Source organism: Orycteropus afer, unplaced genomic scaffold, assembly GCF_000298275.1.
Source record: "Orycteropus afer afer isolate SDZICR_OR568_19922 unplaced genomic scaffold, OryAfe1.0 scaffold00051, whole genome shotgun sequence".
NCBI classification, from domain to species: domain Eukaryota; kingdom Metazoa; phylum Chordata; class Mammalia; order Tubulidentata; family Orycteropodidae; genus Orycteropus; species Orycteropus afer.
Window position 1 is genome coordinate 4,174,102 of NW_006921638.1, and position 10,597 is coordinate 4,184,698.

Consider the following 10,597-nt stretch of genomic DNA (forward strand, 5'->3'; position numbering starts at 1 on the left):
GATTGCCCAACCTTCGTTCCGAGGAGTGGCTGATGGGTTTGAACCGCCAGCTGTCTGGTTAGCAGGCAAGTGTCTTAGCCACTATGCTACCAGAGGTCCCATCACCCACACTAAGCCCTGTGAAAATTAAGCAGAAAGGGAAGAGGAAGAAGTAGCAGGGTACACTGTATTCCTCTTTCGATCTCATCCCTTAGAAGCCCTCAGCATACTACATAGGGTTTGATTGCCTAAGGGTTAAAGTTTTGGTAGGCAAAGTGAGTTGCTTTGCCAGAATCCAGACATTATCAGTGTTAAAATGGAGGCAGTTTTCTTTTGCCTAATGCTCTGTGATCTCAGGCAAGTTTTACTGCTATTTTATTGTGTACTCAAATTCATAGCCATGAATGAAGCCAAGCTCTAATGCTGCCGAAAGTACAATGTGAGACACCATTTCTTTCTCCTTCCCTATCTACTTTCTGCCTTTGGACTCAAGCAAGCAGAAAAGTAACTAAAGCAAAAAGACTGGGTGGTCTGGGTTTAGAAGCAAGGTTTCCAAGGGTTCTTTACCAAACCTGCAGTGAAGCCTTCACAGTGCTCAGCCTGGCTCCTTCCCACCACTGTCATTCCACTCTTTGACATCTCATGGCCTAAAGCCACCAAGTAAGGCCCACACGTGGTCTGAGTGGAAAAACTTCCAATAGGTTATGAATGGAAGTCATTGCCCTTCGGCTGATAATCTAGACAGGAAGTACCTGAGTCCCATTTTTCTTTGAGACAGCCAAATGGAGCTGAGATGCTAACAACCATGGTTCATCAGCACGCTGGCCCTTCAGAGTGCATTCACATACTTTGGTGATGACTTGAAGGCATGAATGTGCTTGCTACCAATAGCATATCAATCAGACACTAATGATTATTGCTCTGGAGAGGGCCTTAATGTGCACCACTTAAAAGAGTCTTCATTTATCTGCTTTCTTTTTCCTTTTTTGACCTCTTCTACTCTACATTAATTCTCTCTAAAGGTAGAAAGTATGTGTATTTAATGTGACTTCCTCTAAGGCCCAATTTTCATGCAAAGTATCCCATGCATTTGTCATATATTCAGGAAGGGTTCTGATACTAGGGAATCCTTTTACTACAACATTTTAGGAACCAACAGCCACGGGTAGACCCATTACTATTAAGAATTAAACATTGCTAACAGTGACACCATAGGCCCCGAAGGGGTCTGTGTCCCGTGCTAATGAAACCCAGCATATGGAAGTAATCTATTTGGGTCATACTCGACAGCGCTAGTTTCACCTCATTTTATCATTCAGGGAGATTTCTTCCTATCTGGACTATTATTGTTGCCTCACAGCCCCATGACTTCCTACTTCTCCTCCAAATGGAGGAAGTGAAAAGGGTTGAGAAGTCAGCCCATGCAACTTTAGATCAAAACACTTGATCAAATGGTACAAGCTCATGAGTATTTGGTGATTTTACTTCATCTATTTCCATATAAGAAGAAAGCAGTTTGGGTAACAAAGACGAGTCTCCAGGCTCAACAGCCATAATCACAGATGTGGAGGATCTGTTTCAGCTGTGAACTAAAGAGCCACCCTGAGGTCAATGATAAAAGACTGTAATTTGGGCAACAAATGACCTGTGCCCCCCCCCCACACACACACACACAGCAGTGGACCAAGCAGAGCTTTAGCAGAGGAAATGCTGCCAAGCCTGCCACTGATTGGCTATGACTTCTATAAGCTAGATATCTAGTAGAAAAATAGCAACCATTAAAGTTTGTCTGTCTTTCCTACATTCCTACCATCCTTAGTTCTTTCCTGACCAATACTCTCACTTTACCACTTCCTTCCTACAATCCCTCACGTCTAGCTCCCTGTTCTGTAATTACTGTTCCTCCAGCCTTCTTTCCATTTCCTTACAATGCTTGATAGGATTAGAAACTCTTATAGTATTTGGAGGTTGTGTAAATGCTAAGTCCACCTTCCTACCATTAGTCTCTTCTGATTATCTAGAGAGAACTTTGCTTCTGAAGCTAATTCACACTAAGGAGTAAATGCCTGATAATCCATTTTAGTGAATTAAACCTCCCAGGGACATTTGCAGTTTTAGAGTGGTGTCTGGAACATTGATGCTCTAATAAAGGAATTTCACTGGAGATAAGCAAATAAGTCAGTAATCAACTGTGGTAAGTCTCTGCTAGGCTGGCCATTGTAGAAGGCTACAAGAGACATTTCCCATTTTAAAGCACAGAGTTTTCCTTGTGCCTTCAGATTACACCCAGTGCAGTACAGAATACTACCCTTGCACATTGGTCTGCCCTTGTAGTGGCATTTCCAGAAGATTGTTAAGCTCAAACTGACCAAGCATGCTCCCTTTTTCCAGAAGAGGCTGGTTTCTGAATTGAAAATGGAACAAAAACTAAACACTTTGGTGTAAATGGGGTTAGCTCCATTGTGCTAGGGCCTCTTTCACACTGGGACTCTCCCCACTGCAATCAGTTTTCCAGCTAATAAGCCACAGGTGTACACCACATGAGCAAATGAAAATGTGATTGTAATGGGTGTGTTGACAGTTCAGTAGCCATAATACATGCATCCCAAGGTGCACCTGTGTATCTGTCCTATAGTTAGCCACTTAGAGTTCTGGGTCTCCCTCCCCTAGTAGCTTTGGAGCCATCTGAACAGCTGAGAAGCTACATCAAGGGGCCAAGACAAGGGTGCAGGGGCAATGGACTCATTAAAAGCCCAAGAGAAGAGAGGGCACACCAGGTGGTATAGGATTGAATTGTTAAGAGTACTTCTTATCTTCCCTTCCCCCCAGGTGTTATACTAGGAGGAATGTCAAGCAGCACAGTTGTCTGGCCCCCAGTGGTATCTGATTACTTAAAAGCTTTTTAGTAGCTTTCATGTAGCATTTGGGTATTCAATCATTGTATCATGGTGCACCTGTAGGCTAGCATAGGCAATCCAACCTTCTGTAAAATCCCTTGGCACACTGAGAAATTATTTCCCATGTAGTCTTTCTCTAAACTCCACAAGTTTGCTTGGGGGAAGATGGTCAAAAGTGACCTATGCAGAATGGGTATTTGCACTCCTGATGAATGCTTCCCTGCCCCCACAGTAATCCTGAGTACAAGGACACGCCGATGGACATCGCACAGCTCCCTCATCTGCCAGAGAAAACTTCTGAATCCTCGGAGACCTCCGACTCTGAATCAGACTCTAAAGACACCTCAGGTATTACAGGTATTACTTCTTCTCCATGTTCTGCAGTTACAGCTTGCTTGCCTTTCCAAACGCAAGGGGTAGGCAATGACCACCTTCAAGAGCAAACCAACTAGTCAGATTTTATATACAGGCAGTCCCTGGTCACATGAGCAGATGAAAATGTGATTGTAAAGATTTATTCCTGTGTCTTTAAGAATGTGTAGGTCAATCAGAATAAGTACATATGGTTCTTATTTAGCCTTACTTTAGTGCAAGAAAAGGCTGGAAGCCTTTTCAATGATTTTAAAGCTGCGTGTACAGCAAGTGAAGGTGATTGTGATGAAGAATTTGTTATGAGTAGGGGTTGAGGCAATCATTTCAAAGTGAGGGATGGCAGTGCCCTGTTCAAAGATGGTGGCCAGCCTCACCGCTTTAAATGTTTATGGCTCTCCACAGTCCCGCGAATAATCCAATCTGATGCGTCAGGCTCCTGAAACGACTCACTACACCTCTACTGAGTCTCCCATCCCAGGGCTTCAAGCTGTATTTTCTCTTTGTTCTAGTTACAGTGAGGAACCACCCAAATTGTAAAAAATTCTGGTCTTTTCCTGTTTTGCTTCATCAGCCATGACAGGAATAATTCCCAAAACCCTACATTAAAGGACAAGTAGGAGTTGCCCATAAGTCAGATGTTTATAACCCTGGGGACTGCCTATATACATCACATGATAGGGTTGCTGAATCTCTTTCAAATGTGTGTGTATGTGTATGTGTGTAGTGGTGTATAAACATTTACAAAAATGTGTATTGTGAATACAGAGATTGATTGACTTAGCAGTCACTTCATTTCCCCCATCAGCCAGTGACTTTGAGCTCAAAATATTTACATCCTCACCACACCTATGAGCAAAGTCTACAGTATAGACACGTTTAAGCCTCTAAAGTAGGATACTTACAGTTACTTATTTTCTGAATCTATACAGGACAAACCTGTGTTTTCCCATTTCTAATTGTTCTGGAAAATAGGTTTTCTGAGTTCTTAGGGGCAAAGGAAAGTTAATATAAAAAGGTGTCTTATTTTCCTCCAGTCCCTGACCCCCTTCCACAGATATGCCTATAGCAGGGTACACAGAAATTGTAGAATTCTACAGCTGCAAAATCCTGAAGCTCTGTTAACTCCATGTCTTCTGCTACAGAGGGGGAAATGGGGGCCAGAAGAGATTCCTGATTTGCCCAAGGTCTTATCCAGCCTGACATCCACAAGCATCACAGCAGTGTCAGAAAATCAGTAGCATCCCTAATGTGTGCTCTCTAAATCTTCTGAGGTTTACTGGGAAAATCCGTTTTCCCTATAATGGAACAGATGGCTGGGGTTGCCCCAAACCCACCCCCATCATTAGGGCCCCTGGACTTCAAGATTATAAACACACATCCTTCTATTCTAGACAGCTTCAACGAGGTGGAAGGAGTAAAGAGTATGCATAGAGGATCTCGACTACTGTCTTGTCCTTTAAATTTCATTTAATTGCGAGTTCTTCACTAGGGCAGAAATTTTAGTATAGACAGCCTCTCGCCTCTCATTTGTAACAGTGAACAAAACAAACAAAAACTCCCTGCCCACAGGGAGCTTGTTTTTATTGGGTGGAGGGGAGAAGTAAATACTGTAAGATGTATAGTAAAACAAATGATGGGAAGTGCTATGGAGAAACAACAGGGATGAGAAATAGGGAGTGTGGTTTTCAGTAATGAACGAATGTTCACCTATGGAAGATGCAGACCTATTTTAGAAAGACACATTGTATCATGTGTCACTAAAACTTTGGGCCGGGTCAGTTTGTCTGACTACCAGAGTATTTTTGCAGGACTTCCCAAACTTTAAGAATCACCTGGGAATCCTGTTAAAATACAGTAGGTCTGGGTGGGACTTGAAATTCTGGATTTTTAATAAGCACCCAGGTGATGCTGATGCTCTTGGACCAGGGAGAGTATTTTTAGTGGGAGGGTGGAAAACCTCCAGCCTATCTTGGGTCTCAACAGAGAGAAAGCCCGGGGGTTAAGCAGTCAGAAGGTGGTGGAGAGGCTCAGGATCAAGACAGACACCTGTACCCTTGTATGTTCTGTCCCTGCTGATGTGGTGTCTCCTCTCTCTCTCTCCTTCCCGCCCCCACCCCTACCCGCGGACCCCACGCAGAGGACAACGAGAACTCTAAGTCTGACGAAAAGGGCAACCAGTCCGAGAACAGCGAAGACCCAGAGCCCGACCGGAAAAAGTCGGGCAATGCGTGCGACAACGACATGAACTGCAACGACGACGGCCACAGCTCCAGCAACCCAGACAGCCGTGACAGTGACGACAGCTTCGAGCACTCGGACTTTGAGAACCCCAAAGCTGCCGAGGACGGCTTCGGCGCTCTGGGCCCCATGCAGATCAAGGTCGAGCGCTTCGTAGAGAGCGAGTCGGACCTGCGCCTGCAGAACTGCGAGTCGCTCACGTCCGACAGCGCCAAGGACTCCGACAGCGCGGGCGAGGCGGGCGCACAGGCCTCTAGCAAGCATCAGAAGCGCAAAAAGAGGCGGAAAAGGCAAAAGGGCGGCAGCACCAGCCGCCGTCGTCTGTCCAGCGCGTCGAGCCCTGGCGGCCTGGACGCGGGCCTGGTGGAGCCCCCGCGGCTGCTGTCGTCCCCCAACAGTGCCTCGGTGCTCAAAATCAAGACAGAGATCTCAGAACCCATCAACTTTGACAACGACAGCAGCATCTGGAACTACCCTCCCAACCGGGAGATCTCCAGGAACGAGTCTCCCTACAGCATGACCAAGCCCCCCAGCTCCGAGCACTTCCCATCCCCGCAGGGCAGCAGCGGTGGCGGCGGGCTGCACGTGGCCATCCCCGACTCGGTCCTCACGCCGCCGGGCGCTGATGGCTCAGCCGCCCGCAAGACTCAGTTCAGCGCCTCGGCCACCTCGGCCTTGGCCCCCGTCGCCTCCGATCCGCTGTCTCCCCCACTCTCGGCGTCCCCGCGGGACAAACACCCCGGGGGTGGCAGCGGAGGGGGCAGCGGAGGCGGGCCCAGCGCGTCCAACTCCTTGCTATACGCTGGGGACCTGGAGGCACTGCAGCGGTTGCAGGCGGGCAACGTCGTGCTTCCACTGGTGCACAGGGTGACCGGGACCCTGGCCGCCACCAGCACGGCCGCGCAGAGGGTCTACACCACAGGCACCATCCGCTACGCACCTGCGGAGGTGACCTTGGCCATGCAGGGCAACCTGCTGCCCAACGCGCACGCTGTTAACTTCGTGGACGTTAACAGCCCTGGCTTCGGCCTTGACCCCAAGACGCCCATGGAGATGCTCTACCACCACGTGCACCGGCTCAACATGTCGGGACCCTTCGGCAGCGCAGTGAGCGCGGCCAGCCTGACACAGATGCCCGCCGGCAACGTGTTCACCACGGCTGAGGGACTCTTCTCCACGCTGCCCTTCCCCGTCTACAGCAACGGCATCCACGCAGCACAGACTCTGGAGCGCAAGGAGGACTGAGGCGCTGCCCCGCGGTGGGCAGGGTTCCGCTCGGAGGCATAGTCGGCGTTTTCGTTTAGACCTTTAATTCTAGCACTTTGAATTCGAGCAGGTCAGCATCTTCTCTCAACACGACGGTCCCCATTTCCATGCCCCTTTCCTTTTAACTTGACTTATTCTTTTGTGTAAAGATATGTTTATTTTTTGCCTTCAGAGGGCCAGATGACCAGTTGCCTGCCATTTTGTCGTCTTCTAAGATGTGTGTTGGGTTGTTTTTCCTTTCCTCTGCATCTTTATTAAGATGTCTTTAATGTGTATATGCCTCTGCCATAGAATACTCAGTCTTGTGGTCAAGAGATTTTACAAGTGACAACCATTGGGTTTTCTTCATAAAGATCTTGATATGATCAAGATTGAAAAGACAAGCATCAACAATGTGCCCTGTTTGACTAAGTCAAATGAAATGGGGTGGTGTTTTGTTTTTGTTCCTAATTCCTTTAAAATAGGAGATAGTATTTTAGAATTTTATGCAGAATTTAATTCTCTTTTTATGGTTAAAATTTTAAGATTTTCTTACTTGCACATAAAAATAATTTGGGTTCTTAAACTTAATTTCTGGCCTGTGACTAGAATGTTTAAAAAAAAAAGTTGGACTAAATGTTAATTACTGAAACATTAACTTAATTTCTAAAACCATGGTGCTATCATTTATTAATCTGTAATGTGTTCATACAAAATGCAGCTCCTGGGCTGGGTTTTGGAAAAGAATGTGTTCTGTCCTGGTCCGGAGTCCGTTGCTGCAGTCTCCTTGGTTAGTTAAGACAAAGCCCTCATTAACGTTTGCTGCAAGACTTAAAATTTTTTACCTCCCAACTAACAAACATAGCCTCACATTAAATTTAATGGGTCAGTAAAGCCCTTTTTAAAAGGGCTTTTGGAAAACTCAATCAACTGATTTGAGGAGTTTTAGGTACATACTGCCTTTTGTTGAGGTTTTTTTTTTTTTTTTTTTTTTTCCTCTCTCTCCTCTCTCTCTCTCTTTTCTCAGTCTAACTGAGGCTAATTTTGCAACTTCAATAACACTTCAGAGTAAAAGAAGGAAAAATATTTAACATGTTTTGTTTTGTTTTTCGTTTCTTGCTTAAAAAAAAAAGGAAGGTTGTATTTTGGGGGACTGATTTGGTTTGATGGAATATTTTTCCCTTTGGTTCTCTTATTTCTAGTATGAAACCAGTAAGTTTTAAAACTAAAGAATGGGTTAATAAGCTTCAAATAGATAACTGCAACTGAAAACTGCACATTAAGTTAAAAAAAAAAAAAGAAAAAAAAAAGAAAATGAAAAAAATATCCTATTTTGTCTTTGTTGCCAGAAATCAGTGTAGTGTCAAACACTACAAATGACTGTCAAGTATAAATTCTTCTTCCACTCCATTTTTTGGCAGCTGTTTGTTATGGCATCTAATAACAGATGTGAGAACTGTAATGTGTACAATGTGTACGTGTCCTTGGCTGTCAGTCCCATTGCAGTTTCAATGTATGTTTCTATATGCAGTATATACTAAGCTAATGTAGTTGTTTTGTCCTTTGTCTTCTCTGTGCTTTATCTCTAGTCCGGAGTGGTACAGTCCCATTCCTGCAGTCCTAGTGAATCAGTGATTCTTGGGGGTTAGTGGTTTTTGTGTGGTGGCCTTCCTCTGTAATGTCACCCTATGCTGCTTCTACTGTCTGTGAATCTTCCGTTTTACTTTTTAAAAAATTCCTGCTGTTGCTTTGCTGGTGTATATTCTCCCAACCCCTCCTTACTTTCCCTCTTGCATCATCCCGTTCCCTCCTCTTCCTTCCTTCCTTCCCCTCTTCTCCAAAATCTTTTTCATTCTCAGAGATAAAAAGACTCTTAACTAGCTCAAGGTTAATGGAGCCATTTTTCCCACAATGAAATTCTGGGTATGACTCTCTACTGGAGTGCAACACAAAGCGCTGGAGAATAATGCTCAGAAATATTTTAATAAATTGATGCCATACAGCCTCAGTTGTTAACATTCCCAGAGTCCCTTGTGCTCTACCTGTAAGCAGTGGGTGCTTTTCTTTGGTTTCCTTCCAGGTTGGCTGATGGAGCAATATATAAGCAATTACTAGTGAGACAGAAAATTATTTCAAAGGTCAACCAACATTTTTTAAAGCATAAAAGGGGAGGGGGGAATGGAATAAAGAATTGTCATATATATTTGTTTATTTGTGCAATGCTAAATAGAGTAACTTGGCTGTCCTTTGAATATCACTGTGTTGAGTGGATTCCTCTAGGACCTTTGAATTCCATGAGTTGGGCCCAAACCACGGTGGAATAATAACAAATGCCACAAATTTGAATAGTGAGCTCTCTTGTGGATTTAAGTAGGTTTAAAAGGTGAAGAAGGTGGATTGAAAAACTGAAAGATTAATTTCGGAAGCTCTACTCCAGCTATCGAACAATCAAAGGAATGCACCTATCAGCTACTAAGAACAGCTAGACAGCTGGGTTTTTTGTTTTGTTTTTTTCTTTTTTTTCTTTTATAAATGTTTCTGTGTTGTGTCAAAATGATTTCTGGTGATTTAAACTAACAGATAATCACAGCTGCTGTCTAAATCCATAGTGTTTAAAGTTACAAAATGAAAAAAAAAAAAAAAATTACCTGTGAAGACTGTGTCTGTGTTTTTAACTATTTCTTGTACAAATATACGAAAACTTTTATGAGGAGACTGGTGCCAAGTAGCTGAAAACGGGGGAAGGGATATTCTGTTCGTAAAAATCTTAGCAGTGTTACCAACTCTACAACATATAAAAAAAATTAAAATGTTACAAAGAGACAGCTATGGTACATTTGTTTTGTGTGAAGCTAACCGGACCTAACCTCCTGAGTGCCTGGCTTATTTTGAAACATTTCTTTTCATTGACCATTGATAATGCTGCAAATCAGAAATGTACATACTTCATTTACAACAGGGTTCTTTTTATACTTTTGTAGATTCTCATACATGTCACATACATGGTTGTCTTTATGTAACTTAATTTTTCATCCGCAGGTGCCATTTTCATAATAAACTTCTCTTGGATTTGTTACTATCTGGCATCATTTCTTTTACATGTAACCATCCTAACTAATGAATGCTGGTAGTATTTGTTTAAGCAGGTACCTTGGTCATTATCCTTTATTTAAAAGAAAAAAAAAAGCATCCGTATATTTTTTACAGTTCAAAAAAAACGTAGCTTGTATACTGATGAGGCTGACAAGGCACAGATTAAAATGCTAATCCAAATACTACACCAAACTTGCAACCATCCTAAATTTTCAGCTACCCCAACTCATTGTCATACTGAGCATTATTATGCACATTATCAAAGCTGAACAATGGGCCTGCAACATTAACCACTATGGGAAGTGTGCATTTTTTCTTGATTAATGCACAGTAAATGACAACAGTTCTCATACATTAATCATTTAAAATGCACTCAATATGTTCATTTATTGCAATCTATAATGTAACTTTTCCATTGTTTATATCTTCTCTTTATACTTAACTAAATGTGTGTTTTCTTTCTCCAGACAAGCTGAGTAAGTCATGGTTACACTGTGTTATGGTGTGGTCACCTTGCAGCCTGTCACATTTTAAGTCAGGTCAGCTGGCTCACGCTTTAAAAATAAAATTTCAGTTCTTATTTCAGAGTTAAGGATACAGGTAGGTACCTGTGAAGTCTTTGCTCTGTAGAGAATAAAGAGAGATGAATGGGTTGAACTGAAAAAAAAAAAAAAAAAACGCAAACCCTAATAATAAATATCATCTCCCTAGTTCATCTTGAATAACATTTGCCAGTTGTTGGGGGGGGGGGACAATTTTTATTAATGGAGGAT

General features: G+C 43.3%; 1 protein-coding gene across 1 annotated transcript in view; it reads left to right on the forward strand.

Moving 5' to 3' along the window:
* The window catches only part of NPAS3 (neuronal PAS domain protein 3), a 1,311,878-nt gene extending 1,305,147 nt beyond the window's left edge, over window positions 1-6,731 (forward strand). The window contains exons 11-12 of the mRNA XM_007938532.1: window positions 3,109-3,233; window positions 5,386-6,731. Coding sequence (XP_007936723.1) covers window positions 3,109-3,233; window positions 5,386-6,731 — 1,471 coding nt within the window. The remainder of the gene's footprint in view (window positions 1-3,108; window positions 3,234-5,385) is intronic.
* The last annotated feature ends 3,866 nt before the right edge of the window (window positions 6,732-10,597 follow it).